This window comes from Chlorocebus sabaeus, chromosome 23 (assembly GCF_047675955.1).
Source record: "Chlorocebus sabaeus isolate Y175 chromosome 23, mChlSab1.0.hap1, whole genome shotgun sequence".
Lineage (NCBI taxonomy): Eukaryota > Metazoa > Chordata > Mammalia > Primates > Cercopithecidae > Chlorocebus > Chlorocebus sabaeus.
In genome coordinates this window covers 24,675,396-24,691,293 of record NC_132926.1, presented here as the reverse complement: position 1 = coordinate 24,691,293, position 15,898 = coordinate 24,675,396, and the positions used below count along the sequence as shown (strand labels likewise).

Here is a 15,898-nt window from a genome sequence, read left to right as displayed (position 1 = left end):
TTTGTGCAAGACCTAGCAACTTGCCCCAGAGTACCCAAAAGACTACTCACTTAGTTTATTCAAGGGGTCAGCCAAAGGTCTGTGTATATCACTGAGTTCTAAATAAAGAAAAAGCAAACATTAATTGCTCAAAATCAAAAATATCTCCTGGGTGAAGTGTAAATGTAGTTTCATTTTCAGGACAGAATCTGTCCAGGGGCCACAGTGTCAGCCTCCTCTCACTTTTCTTCAGGATAGTCATGCTCCATTGCCCAAGCACAAAGCATAAAGAGTAGGAAATACCCTCCAATTTCCAGAGAACCTAGATGAAGAGCTTAGTCACATCCTTGGAGCTGGGAGAAAAGAGAGGGCCAAAAGGGCCTCTCCCAAATCCAAATGTATATCCATAAATCCAGCTGCATCCCGCCCACCAGCCTTGCATCTCAGGAGGCTTTCCCATCTACAGAAGTTGTGAAGAAGCCATCACTGCCTTGCAATCCATGGGCTCCATCCACCAAGAACACCTCCATCCCCTTGGCTCGGCCCAAATTGTTCTTCAGTGGGGAGGGGTGGGAGGAAAGCTGCTTCTCTTCCAAGGTGTAGAAATACAGCCAGCTTTAGAGTGCACTTCAAGCATGTTTCCTAGAAGTAGTTCACCTACTTCCCTGACCACATGGGTCTACCTGAGGCAAGAGAACGCAACTCAAAGCCAAAAATGGGAGAATTAAAATATTGAGCTCTACGCCACTCAAATTCCCTGGTAGCCCACCAGTGAAGGAAAAGCAACCCGTTCTCTAGCCTCAACATATCACTCTTCTGAATTCAAATGATTTGGCTAGTTAGGGATATTAAATTCCTAAAAGATTAGTAGCACTATAGTTTTAGGTTCCCTTTGATCCAGACCAAACGTTTACACATTGTTTTCTCAGTCTGAATTCCTTTCTCATTCTCCATTCATCTCATCTCCCTCCCTCATCAAAAGCCTCCCTTCATTCTGCAAGGCAATATTCCAAGTAACCCCCATTAGGGAAGGTTTCCCTCTTCCCCAGTCACAAATTCCCATTCCTCTTGCCTTCGCAGTACTTTACTTTCAATTCTACCATGTAAATTTGTAATCTGTCTTGGATTATGCTGTTGGCATGTTGTTTTCTCTCCCACAGAGTCTAAACTGCCAGAAAGTAAGAATATCCTGTTTTCATGCCTAATCTCTACAGCACCTAGCACAGAACTTTACATAAAGGTGCTTAATCAGTATCCCCTGAAATCAAATTTGTAGAATGTTTGATTTAAAAGGCATATGAGGCATTTAAAACATAAAGTTTAAAAGGCAGATCTATCAACTAATGAATGGATTAACAAAATGTGGTATATCTATACAATGTAATACTATATAGCAATAAGAAGAAATACTGATACATACTGCAACATGAATAAACCTCAAAAACATTACCCAAAGTGAAAATAGCCAGTCAAAAAGACCACATATTGTATAATCCCATTTATATGAAATATCCAGAATAAGTTAATCTAGAGACATCAGATTGCCAGCTTCATAGGACTGACGTGGGGTTGGGGAGAATGAAGAATGACTGCACTTGTTTTCTAGGACTACCTTAACAAAGTGTCACAAACCAAGTGGCTTAAAAGTTGGAAGTTTATGTCACATAGTTCTTGAGGCTAAAAGTCCAAGATCAAGGTGTCATGCTCTTTATGCAGGTGCAAGGAAAGGGCTTATCCCAGGCCTCTCTCTGGGCTTCTGAGTTCCTTCACTTGTGGTGGCATAACTCTAATCTTCACATGGCATTCTCCCAGAGTGTGTTCTGCTTCCAAACCTCCCCCTTCTAAAAGGATACCAGTCATGTTGGATTAGAGACCTGCCATACTCCAGTATGATCTCATCTTAACTAAATACATCCACAACTCAATTTCCAAATAAGGTCACTTTGAGGTACTAGGGATAAAGACTTCAACATATGAGTTTGAGTTTGGGGGGACACCATTCAACTCATAACACTGCTAATGTTTTCCTTTTGGAGTGGTGAAAATGTTCTAAAATTAGATTATATCAATGGCTGCATGACTTTGTAAATATACTAAAACAGATAAAATTGTGTACTTTAAATGAGTGAACTATATGGTATGTGAGTTATATCTTAGTAAAGCTGTTTGAAAAAAAAAGACAAGAGAGTTTGGGTTTAAAGAGTCTGCCCAAGCTCAATAAATCAACTCAATGGTGTGTTTGGAAAAACAGGATCTCTCAACAAGGGTAGTGAGAAATAAACTTGTAAAGAAGCCAAGGGCAACTTGCCTCTATATATCCATGTTACATGTAAATTCTCTTTGACTCAGTTGGGTATACAGTGATTCATAACATCATTCTCTCTACTCTGCATGTTTGATAATTTTTCATTATAAGAAACTGTAAGAGTTAATCATGCATACACATAGAATATAATATCACACAGCCATGAAAATGATATGATAGTCTCTTCAATAAATGGTGGGAAAACTGGATATCCATATGCAGAAAAATAAAACTAAACCCCTATCTCTCACTGTATACAAAAATCAAATCAAAACAGATTAAAGACTTAAATCTAAGACCTCAGGCTGGGCACAGTAGTTCATGCCTGTAATCCCAGCACTTTGGGAGGCCGAGGCGGGCGGATCACCTGAGGTCAGGAGTTTCAGACCAGCCTGGTCAAAATGGCAAAATCCTGTCTCTACTAAAAATACAAAAATTAGCTGGCGTGGTGGTGCACGCCTGTAATCCCAGCTACTCGGGAGACTGAAACAGGAGAATCAATTGAACCAAGAAGGCAGAGGTTGCAATGAGCTGAGGTCACGCCATTGCACTTCAGCCCTAAGCAACAAAGTGCGATTCTGTCCCCTCCCCACAAAAAAAACTAAGACCTCAAGCCATTAAACCACTACAAGAAAACATGGGGGAAATCTCCAGGACGTTCGTCCAGGCAAAATTTCTTGAGCAATACCCCACAAGCACAGGCAACCAAAGAAAAAATGGACAAGTGGGATCACAACAAGTTAAAAAGCTTCTGAACAGCAAAGGACACAATCAACAAAGTGAACAGACAACCCAAAGAATGGGAGAAAATATCTGCAAACTACCCATCTGACAACGGCTTAATAACGAGACTATATAAGGAACTCACACAACTCTATAAGGAAAAAAAAGCCTAATAATTCAATCAAAAGATGGACAAAAGCTTTGAATAGACATTTCTCAAAAGAAGGCGTAAAAATGGCAAACAAGCCTATGAAAAGGTGCTCAACATCACTGATCATCAGAGAAATGCAAATCAAAACTACAACGAGCTGGGTGCTGTGACTCATGCCTGTAATCCCAGCACTTTGGGATGGATCATTTGAGGCCAGGAGTTTGAGAACAGCCTGGTCAACATGGCAAAACCCCATCTCTACTAAAAATACAAAATACAAAAAAATTAACCAGGTGTGGTGGCGTGCACCTATAGTCCCGGCTACTCAGGAGACTGAGGCACGAGAATCACTTGAACCCGGAAGGCGGAGGTTGCAGTGAGCCAAGATTGCACCACTGCACTCCAGCCTCGGGGACAGATCAAGACTCTGTCTCAAAAAACAATATAAAACAAAACAAAAAAACTACAATGAGATATCATCTCACCCAGTTGAAAGACAGGCAATAATAAATGCTGGTGAGGTGAGGATGTGGAGAAAAGGGAACCCTTGTGCACATTGTCAGTGGGAATATAAATTAGTACAAGCACTATGTCATGCTACCATATGATCCAGCAATCCCACTGCTGGGTATAGACCCAAAAGAAAGGAAATCAGTGTGCCAGGCGCGGTGGCTCACGCCTGTAATCCTAGCACTTTGGGAGGCTGAGGCGGGTGGATTGACTGAGCTCATGAGTTCGAGACCAGCCTGGGCAACAGGAGTTCGAGGCCAGCCTGGGCAACAAGGTGAAACCCCGTCTCTACTAAAAATACAACAAGTTAGGTGGGCATGGTGGTGCACGCCTGTAATCCCAGCTACTGGGGAGGCTGAGACAGGAGAATCACTTGAACCTGGGAGGCGCAGGTTGCAGTGAGCTGAGATTGTGCTATTGCACTCTAGCCTGGGTGACAGAGTGGGACTCCATCTCAACAAAAAAAGAAAAAAAGAAAGGAAATCAGTATACTGAAGACATATCTACACTCCTATGTTTGTTGCAGCAGAGTTCACAATAGCCAAGATTTGGAAGCAACCTAAGTCTCTATCTGGGATGAATGGATAAAGAAAATGTGGTACATATACACAATGGAGTACCATTTTGCCATAAAAAAGAATGAGCTCCAGTCATTTGCAACAACATGGATGGAACTGGAGATCATTACGTTCAGCAAAATAAGCCAGGCACAGACATTGTAGGATCTAAAAATCAAAATAATTGAACTCATGGACAGAGAGAGTGATGGTTACCAGAGGCTGGGAAGAGTGTAGTGGGGAGATGTAGATAGTTAATGGGTACAAAAAAAAAAATAGAAAGAATGAATAAGACCTATTATTTGATAGCACAACAAGGTGACTATCATCAATAACAATTTAACTGTACATTTTTAAATAAAGAGTATAATTGGACTGTTTGTAATGCCTGAGGGAATGGTACCCTTTTCTTCATGATGTGCTTATTTCACATTGCATGTCTGTACCAAAACATCTCATGTACCCCATAAATATACACACTTACTATGTATGAACTCATGAAAATTAAAAATTAAAAAAGGAAAAAATAAAATTACTGAGACTTGTTTTATGGGCTACAAAGTAAGTAAAAATAAAACTTCTAATTAATTTTTTAAATATGATAAAGGTACATGGAGACATATTTATAATATACTCATAATGCAAAATGGTACATTCAACCATTGGGGAGGTATCTGCTGTTGTATAAATGCAAAATGGTACATTCAGCCTTTGGGGAGGTATTTGCTGTTGTATAAATGCAAAATGGTACATTCAGTCTTTAGGGAGGTATCTGTGGAGTGAGAGGTACAACTTGTCAAAATGTAAAAACGTTTTAATTATGTACTCCATAGGATCCTGTAACTCTACATCTAGGTATAGTCCTACAGAAATACTTGCAAATGTGCTTACAGGTTATGTACAATCCTATTACTAGGATTATTTGTAAAAACAAGAAATCAGAAACCTAACTGTTAGTTAATAAGGAAATTAATAAATTTTGATTCATCCATTCAGTGGAATCCTGTCACCATTAAAAAGAACGAAACAGGTCTATAAATGTGCTCATGTGGAAAGACACTGAAGACAAAAAATAAAAAAGCAAATTATAAAATAGTATATTAAGTATGATACCATGCATTTAAAAACTCTATAACTTGTTTAATTTTTCTCTGAAGTTTTATTATGAAAAATGTCAAACATTCCAAAAAGTTCCATGTAAAATCTTTTAAATGTTTTCATAATGCCCATGCTATATTTCCAAGTGAAAAAAAAAAATAGGTTACAAAACCAAGAATACAGTATGACCTCATTTGTATATAAATATACTTAGGGATTTTTAAATCTACATAAAATATTAAGTTCATGGTAAATGCTCACTCCCTCAATGCCAGTTGTTGTTATCTGAAGGTAAGCAGCCTGATGATAAAGGGATACCCAAACTCAAGCACTCCTGACTTCTTCCAAGTCCACAGCTTCCCTTAGTTCGGATAAGGGTCCATCTAAGGCCAACAGGGCAGCTGACAGCTTCCTCCCATTTATTTTACCCCGTGCTCCTGCTGAAGAGCAGCCAGGAGAAATAAGCTTGAGACAAAAGAAAACCATGGACATCCTTCCTGGCTGCACTGGCCGCGGCTCCCTGGAAGGAGAGCCGGAACCAGTGGACAAATCCCAACCTCATATTGGACAGTTCAGGGCCTCATCTGATTCTGCAGGCACAGAAAAGAGGTACAGTTTGGCCCACTGGAGAACACTGCAAAGCAGTGTTTTCGAGACACAATTAGGTCAAACTGGGCATCACTGGAGAGCAGAAGTAATTTCCTCCCAGGGGCAATGGATTTTAAGGTCAACCCTTCTTAATTACATTTGGAAACCAGCTCAGGGGAATTCCCTCTGACTTCATTCTTAAATGTTTTTCTGACCCTGGAAAACACAAATAACAGTGTCTATTTATTGTGCTCTCATAGTGCACCAGGCACCCTGTAAATCCTTTAAAAGCATTACGTTATTGCATTCCACACACATCCTATGAGGTTATTATCCCCATCACGTAGATGAGAAAACTGAGACCCCAAAGGTTGAGCAACTTGATAAAGCTTATATCTCTAGGTAGTGCAAGGAGCCAAGCTTGGATTCACACCTGCCTGGATTACACTATCACATTACACTGACATGAAAATTCTAACCAGGGCCTGGGAAGGGTAGGAGGAAAGGGAAGGGGAAGAGTAGAATAGTGGAGAAGAAATGCCAATGCTAACCAAAGAAGAGCCCAAAGCATACTGAGCCAGGACTATGCATCTGAGAGGCAATATACTGCTCCTGTTAAAAGCCTGGACTTGGGAGTCAAACAGATCTAGCTTCACATCCTGGCCCTGCCCTTCCCACCCACATGACTTTGAGCAAGTCACACTGCTCCACACCTCAGGGTCCCCATCTGCCAAATAGGGCTAATACAGGAATCTACTCTTCACTGGTTGGTTGTAACAAGTGAATGAGATGACCCAGGTAAATACCAGAGTACAATGCCTGTTATACAGGCATCTCTTACATTTTAGCTATCACCATTTATTAATACGTGACAATCATTCCTAGTTATCCTCAGCCAAAAGTTCCCTAAGGGCAGACAGCGCATCAGAGAACATGACCTGGAACTTAGGTAATGTAGATAAGCAATAACCACACAGATTATTGCTCAATATGTTTTTTTCTCTTGTCATTTTCATGCTTGAAGAAAGCTGCAAGGGCCACATGTCACGACTGGCATCCCCAAAACACCTGAAAACATTTCTTCTGGACTTTGCATGAATACAAATTAGCATGTATTGAAAACCTGCTTGCTATGTGCCAGACGTTGTACTAAGCACATTGTAATACATTATCTCCTAACCTCACAAACCCTGTGTGTGTGTTTCCTGGGGCTAGTGTGTAACAAATTGTCACAAATTTGGTGGCTTCGAACAACAGAAAATTGTTTTCACACAGCTCGAAGGTCAGAAGAATGAAATCGGTATTATTGGGCCAAAATCAAGGGGTCAGCAGGACTGTGCACCCTCTGGGAGAATCTGCTCCTTGCCTCTTCCAGCTTCTCCTTGGCTCGTGGCTGCACCACTCTAACCTCTGCCTCTGTGGCCACATCACTGTCTCCTGTTCTGTCTGTAGTCAAATCTCTTTCTGCCTCCCTCTTACAAATATATTTGCCATTGTATTTAGGGCCCATCCAGGTAATCCAAGATAATCTTCCCATCTCAAGATCTTTAACTTTGTCGTTGTTGTTGTTGTTTGAGACGGAGTCTCGGAGTCTCGCTCTGTTGCTCAGGCTGGAGTGCAGTGGTGTGACCTCGGCTCACTGCAGCCTCTGCCTCCCGGGCTCAAGCGATTCTTCTTTACTGCAACCTGTTTTATCAGCAAGGTTTTTATAATCTTTTTTTTCTTTCTTCTTCTTCCTTTTTTTTTTTTTTTTTTTTTTTTTGAGATGGAGTCTCGCTCTATCACCCAGGCTGGAGTATAGTGGCACAATCTCGGCTCACTGCAACCTCCACCTCCTGGGTTCAAGCAATTTTTCTGCCTCAACCTCCCGAGTAGCTGGGATTACAGGGGCGCACCATCACACCCAGCTAATTTTTGTATTTTTAGTAGAGACCGGGTTTCAACATATTGGTCAGGTTGGTCTCGAACTCCTGACCTCAGATGATCCACCTGTCTTGGCCTCCCAAAGTGCTGGGATTACAGGTGTGAGCCACCACGCCCGGCCTCAAGATCTTTAACTTAATCACATCTGCAAAGATTCTGCCACATGTTTCAGAGATTAGAATGTGGTTATCGTTGGAGGGGAGAGGGCGCATTTTTCAGCCTTCCACACCCTGCAATGAAGGTATCAATGTCTCTATTTTCTATGCAAGTGCTATAATGTAGTAAGAGGCAGGCAGGCCTGAGTTTGACTCCTGGTTATGCCCAATACTGGGTAAATTACTTAAACTCCTTGTGTTTGAGTTTCATTATAAAATGCAGACGATATCTCATTCAAAGGGTTGCCATGAGCATTCAATAAGACACTGTGTGAAGTGCCTTTTCCGAGGTACCCATTCTCAGCAAATGCTCACAAAGCAGTGAGTATTATTATTATTATTTGAGACAGCATCTAGCTCTGTCAACCAGGCTAGAGTGCGGTGGTATGATCTCAGCTCACTGCAACCTCCACCTCCTGGGTTCAAAAGATCCTCCCACCCCAGCTTCCTGAGTAGCTGGGACTACAGGCATGTGCCACCATGCCTGGCTAATTTTTGTGGGGGATTTTGTTTGGTTGGTTGGTTGGTTTTGGTAGAGATAGCGTTTTTTGCCACATTGCCCAGGCTGGTCTCGAACTCCTGAGCTCGAGTGATCCACCCGCTTCAGCCTCCCAAAGTGCTAGGATTACAGGCATGAGCCACTGCACCTGGCCAAGTAGTATTACTACGAATACAGATGAAGAAGTAAAACTTAGAAAGCAAGTGACGTACCAAAGACCACCCAACGAGGAAGTGTCAGTATCTGGAATTGAATTGGGGTCTCTGGGACCAAAGTCCAAATCTGTTCTACTCTATGGATTAGGATGTTTAAGGCTTGTGTGCACATGGCTTTCAGAATCAACCCACCTAGGCTATTTCAATTTTGGATGCACTCTGATACTTCAGGCAAGTGTATCATGAAGCTGCATCCCTTCAGATCACCAGGCTTATTACTGAGTCTGAGCTTAAGCAATGGACCCTAAGAAAGTGATATCATGTTTCCAAAAATTTAGAAATAATGGTATTCTTAGTCCATTCAGGCTGCTATAACAAAACAGCATAACCTGGGTAGCAAATAAGCAAAAAATTTACTTCTCACAGTTCTAGAGTCTGGGAAGTCCAAGATCAAGGGATCAGCAGATTTGAGGTCTAGTGAGGGCCCTCTCTCCGGTTCAAGATGGTAGCTGCTAACTGTGTCTTCACCTGGTGGAAAAGGTGAGCTAATTCTCTGGGGTCTCTTCTATCAGGGCACCAATCCTATTCATGAGAGCAGAGCCCTCATAAATGAATCATCTCCAAAAGGCCCCACCTTCTAATACCATCACCTTGGGGACTAGTATTGCAACATAAGAATTTGAAGGGAGACAGAAACATTCAGTACATTGCAAATGGAGACCCTGCTTATGCAGGGGTGGGGTTGAGAGTTTGGCTTATACAAAAATCACATCAGACTGGCTGGCAATCCATTTGTTCTGCAACTCCAGGCATTTGGGACAACATGGGAATTGCAAATGAAATCATTCTCAGTCTACAAAGCTACAATTAGAAACTACATCTCAAACAGGACTACCAGGTCTCTCTGGGACGACGTGCCCAGCACAGCAATTGGAATTTAAATCCACTCATGCATTCACTGCCTTCAGCATCAACACAGCAGGGTTAAACCAGTTCTTGATACTTCCAAAGAACATTTGAAGAAAATTTCAGACACCACAGGCAGCTCTCATCAAATTCTGGTGTCCCCACCCATTCATCCAACTGTTTCCTCAGCACCCGTCTCCCTGGGTTATACAACCTTAGCCACGGGGAATGGGGAGTACAGCTGCAAGTAGAGTTTGGAAAAACATTTTGAATACTTTAGATCTGCCAAATACTTGGTTAAAAAAATGATATCCTTTAATTTCTTGAGCCATGTGTATTTTAAGTGCAATGTAATCCATATGTCTATGACTCATTTAAATGCAACTCAGTGAAGCATGGCTTTACTAAGAGCATTGGGATACCATCTAAGCCTTTCTAAGCTGCTCTTTGATCCAGGAAATTGAATTTTGCCAACAACAAATGAAGCTCCTGACAGGAGAGGGTCAAAGAGAGCTGTCCTTTATCCTAGGTAAGATGTTAAAGTCTACTCTTGACCCGGGAGGAAGCTGGGAGGGTGGAGGTGGGGAGAGCTCCATTGCCTAAGTGGTATTCAGGGTTCTGCTTTGGGTCTGCTACTATTTCTACCAGGCCTCCTTGAAAAACAAGCGCAGGAATAGGAGATGGCAACTAATCTACCCTGTGTGTTGCTGAAAAATTCCTTTCCTGCCTGCTAATTCTGCCCTTCTTCAATTCCACCAATGTTATGCAATCCAAATTGTATAATGGACTTGAGGAAAAACGAGAATGTTAGGGAGCTAGATTACTCCATTAGCACTGAATGACTGTTCATTTTCCAGACTGTAGTTTGATTTCCAGAACAACAAAAGCCTTCTCCTTCCCTGTGATATCACTGAAGGACTGATAAGAAGTTAGGGATAGGAAGAAAGATTAAAGCGGGAGGTAATCATGGGTATTAAAATCAGTAAACCTCTAAAGGCCAAATTCTGCCTTGACAATTGCTGTTCCCCAGGTGGTTTGGGGGTAGACATACTCACAAAAGAAAACAAACACCCATTCTTATCAACTAAACTTGAGCAAATAGGATCTCTTTAGCTAACTGGGCTGGAGCACAAATGGGTGGGGTGAGACCAAAGGACGTCTCTCCCTTTCTCAAGCCATGGTCATTTGGACTTGAGGAAGGACAGTATACTGAAGAGATGAGAGTCCTAGAATGTGTTTAAGATACTAGAAGACAGAAGCATATGGCCAAAGAGCCTCTGGGCAAAGTGCCTACTAGTTGAGCTGTTCATTTGCTTTTGAAGGTGATCTTGGAATAGAGTGATCCTGCTCACTAGTAATGTGGCCCAGTGAGCATCCAGGAATCTGGCTGAGCAATTCAGTGTGCCCTCCTTTTGGGAAAAAGCCAAGAAAGGACAGGAGACAGCACCAGGGTTCACAAACCCCTGTTCATCTCCCTGGATGCCTGTAGCTAACTAAGGAGGATTCCATTTGATTTCAGCAAACAAGTTTTTGTCAATATGGGTTCCTGGGTTGGTGAGGTAGTCTCAGGACATGGGGAGAAGAACATGGAGAAAAAATATGGATTAATGCTCAAATCTGTTGTGCAAACAGCAGTCTATAAGTTCTGCTCTGTAGTTTCCCTTCTTGTATTTTTTGTTGCCTGAACTGCCAGGTTCTGACCTAGAAGTTCATCCCCAACTTCAAGGTCCCGTGATTTGGGGCACCTTTTTCCTTTATCCCACTGCCCACTATTTCCCAGGATGTCTCCAAAGTGGAGCAAATTTCCTGAGGCAGAGACTTCTTTTGCATTTTTCTACTCGCACAGCATGCTTTAAAGAGGTAGTGCAGGAAGAGACTTTCGAGCCTATCTGGGGCCAAAATCTGCATTTTACAGATGAGAAAGCTGAGGCTCAGGGGAGCCGGGTGGCTTGTTGACCAGTTCCACATCATCTGTCTCTGAGGTCAATGCTATGTCCACTGTACCACACTGCCTCAATCACAAGTTTCTCCAAACAACAGCTAGGCACCAATCTTTGCAAATTATGTGATTACATGTGTATATAAATATTAAACAATGTAATATATACTTTATTAGAGCAGAGGACTGTCTTCATGACATCCAATTGAGTTCAAAAAAGGAAATGCTGGAGCAATATGTCTGGCATAATCTCATTTCTGCTCCTCCCTCCTCAACAAAAATAGCAGCTTCTGTGTGACTGTGTCTGTATGTGATTGTGTCTGTGACGATTCATGTGCATGTTCTTGTACGCATAGAAAAGGTCCAGGGTTTGCTCACCAAACAGCAGTGGATTTTCCTTGTTGGGGGGGAAACTTCCATTCTTTTGTTTATTTGGAATTGCTACATGTTTTACAATAAGCATGATTTGCTTTGGCAATTTAAAAACAATGAGCAAGAAATAATCACGGCAACCTTGAGCTTGGAATACAAACAAGGCACTCTGCTAGGTCCTTCACCTGTACCATCTCATTTCTTCCTCCCTGTGGCTCTGTGACATGGGACTATAATTAAACCCCAGATGCACAAGCTGAGGCTTAAAGAGGCTACAAGGTAGTAAGTGGCAGAGCCAGGATCTGAACACAGGAATAACCGACACAAAAGGAATGCTCAGATTATCCCAAAAGGGTCACAGTTTCTCACCTGCACTCAATAGAAAAAAAGAATGTGTGCCTCTCACGGATGTCATCCGTTTATCCTGAGTTGCTTCAAAGCAGAGAAAGGCTGCCGGCTGCCGTGCTATTGTAGGACACCTCAGTGTGTCTGGTGCCTGAGCTGAAGCTCCCTTTGCTGTGTTCCCCCTCCTCTCCTGGCCCATGCCCCATGCCTTTCCATCCTCACCATTCTTGGCAATCTCTCCATGTGTGAATTCCATTAAAGGCTTGCTCACTGCTATTTTGGGCCATGCATTAACACGTGGGCTTTGATTTGATGGGAGAAGGCCAGACACGGCAGGATGATGAAAAAGAAATTTAAAAGGTCCTCTCCCTCCCCCCAGAGTCCCAGAAGCCCTTGCTCACTGCTCCTGGGAGACCTGAGAATCCAGTGTATGGGGAAATGTACAGATGGAGAGTGGAAACCTTCATCGTCTATTAGGGCCTTTGAACGTGGCCGTTCCCTCTCCTTGGAATTGTCATCTCTCAGCTGCCCACATGGCTCACTCCATCACCTCCTTCAGGTCTTGGCTCAAGTATCAGTTCACCCGCAAGGCCTTCCCTGACTGCCATTCAGAAACAGCAGCTCCCGTTCCACCTCCACACTCCTCTGGCCCCACTCCCTATGTTCCTCTGTCTGGTGCACAGCACCCATCACCTGACAGACGGTGCACTCACCTGTCTGCTTACCACTTCCCACTAGAATAGAAGCTCCATAAAGGCTGAACTGTTTTATTCACAGCTTTATCCCCAGTACCTGCACTGGTGCCTGAAATATCACAGAGGCACAGTAGATTTTAAAAAATGAATACATTGATCAAGGAGGTTGAGAACCAGAGGCTGAGAAATGGCTTGGCCCAGGGCCTAGTTTCCCCCAAATATCATGAGATTATAGAAACTGCAACACAGTGATTTGAAAAATTAGAAAATCATCTCCCCCACTCCAAAGCTGTTTTGAATCCGGACTCGCACGCACCATGAATGAGAAGGCTTTGGGAAATAAACACACTAGGAAGTCGTGTGCAGTTGGAGTTCCGCTCACTAACACATGTTCAAAACAAAAAGCTCAATTTGGATGAAAATAGCAGGAAGCCGTCCCCCAGGGACACCTGGTGAGGTCATATTGCTTGGCTCTGCTGCTTCCATTTTTACCAACTCTGCTGCCTTCTGCCAACTCAAGGAGGCCAGGAACCACATCCAGCCCCATGCGGCTCAATGGGAAACGAGAGCTGCTCTCGGAAAAGCAGATGCTAGAACCACAGCCATGGGTTCTCCTCTGGAGCCTCAGTGTGGGACAATAAAAATCCCAACAGTGGCTGGCCACTCGCCATGCGCTCTGCCAGCACTTCCTGCACTTCACCTCATTTATCCTCACAACCATCCCACGAGGCTGGCCTTATTACCCTCATTTTACAGACAAGGACACTGAAGTTCCAAAAGATCCAGCCATTTGCCCTGGGTCACATTCTGTAACTCCAGAATCACACCAAGAATACACATGATCCTAGTTTCAGCTCTTTCATTTACCTGCTGGGTGGCCTCAGACAAATGCTTGTCCCTCTCTGAATCAAAATTTCTGTATCCACAATTTCAGAGTTTTCTAAGATCATTCCATTCAGTGTTTTCTAAGGCATCTTCCTGCTTTAACTTCCTATGGTCTCTAGCAAATGTTTCAAAATAGGAGGGAAGGATAGAGACTTGAGTCCTGGGACTCCTGCTTGGCCACAGACCAACTCCTAAAGATTTTCCCACAACATCAACACTATCACTTGGGCTGACCAGAGGAAGCTGAAGGGCCACAGGCTCTACTGGGGACAGAACAGGAGAGATTAGACACAGGCAACAACAGGGAACACTTAGACTAGAGCTAATGGGCTGGGGCCATGAGAAACAAAGGCAGACCCCTGAGAGACACAGTTAAGAACAAATCCTCTAAGGGCCTTTTCTTGTAGGACCAAAGGAAGACAACGCAAGGAAAAATCCAGGGCTAATAGTTGCTGCACTGTCTGGGGATGCAGCTGGCCAGGTCTATTCCAGGGACAACAGAGAGAAGAAACACAGCCTGAACTGGCTTTACTCTCAAGAGAAGAGAAACAAAAATGACTGTGGTCCCCATCTTTCTGGCTTCCCAAGGCCACCATGTCCTGGAGGCAGAGAAAGGATGTGGATGAAGCACCACCACTGCACAAGCTGTGAGTTGTATTTTAACCATACTCGGGACACCACTCATCCTCCTTTGCAAGTGCCCAAAAAGCCCAAATTTGGAATAAATTATATTCTCCCCCACACAAGCCTAAAAGTCATTCCCATCCTTTTGTATACAGGAAGGTCCTTCTTCATCCTTTTCTTGGCAGTGATGCATTTGATTACTCACTGGCTTCCATGGGGTTGTGGAGGCTGCCAAGAGGAGACAGGCAGCTCTCTAAGCCATGCGGCCTTATCTGCGACGTCTGTGTGGCAAAACGAAAAGTGGGATGGTCGGTGGGGAAATACCAAAGGTTTTCAGAGTCCCTCGGCCAAGTAAGGAGAGCTCTTCACAGCTAAGTAGATGGGGAATGGCCAAAGAATGGCCCACAGACATAGTCATGCCTCGTGCCCATTCACCTCCTCCCTTAAATGAATCCAGATAAGACTGCGTCTGATGGCCAATCAATGCACAAGTGCCTCTGAGTCAGGCTACCACCCAAGATGAATGGGGTTAGGAAGATGGAAGAGCCGGGCCCGATGAAGCCAGGAGACTGTTGACAATGCCCTATTGGCAAAATCTCAGATGCAGCTGACACAGAACACATGGAACGATCTGAGTCTGAGGCGCCAAGCCCCAGCACACCCCTGCTTCGCTCGCTCCTCTCTGCTGTTTTCCTCTAATTTCCTTCATTTCCTGCCACACACTGGGCTGGCGCTAGTAAGGCAGCTGCCAAAGACCTCCGGTCCATCCACTCCCTTAATCTCACACATACACAGACCACTGTGTACCCACAGTGAACTCCAGGGACCCCTGAAATACTGCCTAAGGAAATTTTAGCAACACATTTAGCAGTCCAGCAATCTCACATCAAGTCAAGAGGCTGTGGAAAGCTTCATGACTTTGCAAGATGCTGCCTGAAAGGAACCAAGGACTGAGAGCTTGGGGTCACTCCATTAACTGCTTCCTTCCAGAACAGCGACACCTGCGTCCGGCATTGACACAGACGTTATTTGTTTCATTTTAGACAAAGGAGGAGTCCACTTACTCATTCTTCTCCAGGTCCAGGATCAGTTCTCGCCCCTCAGCCATTACCCTGAGCTCAGCTTTGAGTGGATGCTAAAAGCAACAACAAAACAATGTCAGTTCCTAAAACCCGGCACCCAGGCTCCCAGAGTCAGGCACAGCCTCTAGCACAGTGCTCAGACATTGATCCACAGGAAGTGAACGAGCAAAGGTCAATTGCATTTCCAGCCTACATGTAAAATGACCTCAATCCCAGAATGACCCAAATCCTTCCCCCATCTGCTTTCTCCTGAAAGGCATAGGGAAGAAACTCCAGGCTGCAATGTGGTGTAAGTGTATGTATGTGGTGCAGTGAAGGGGAAACACTGGAAAACACAATCTCCAGCAGTAACTGTCCTGCAGAGTCAGATCTGGATTCAAGCGCCGGCTCTGACACCGGCAGCTGTG

At 43.7% G+C, this 15,898-nt stretch overlaps 1 protein-coding gene across 2 annotated transcripts in view; it reads right to left on the bottom strand.

Moving 5' to 3' along the window:
• Window positions 1–15,898, bottom strand: part of ADAM19 (ADAM metallopeptidase domain 19) — a 98,681-nt gene that overhangs the window by 71,897 nt on the left and 10,886 nt on the right. For both annotated transcript variants that reach the window (XM_008015145.3, XM_038005533.2), the window contains exon 3: window positions 15,474–15,544. In XM_008015145.3, the coding sequence (XP_008013336.2) occupies window positions 15,474–15,544 (71 nt within the window). The remainder of the gene's footprint in view (window positions 1–15,473; window positions 15,545–15,898) is intronic.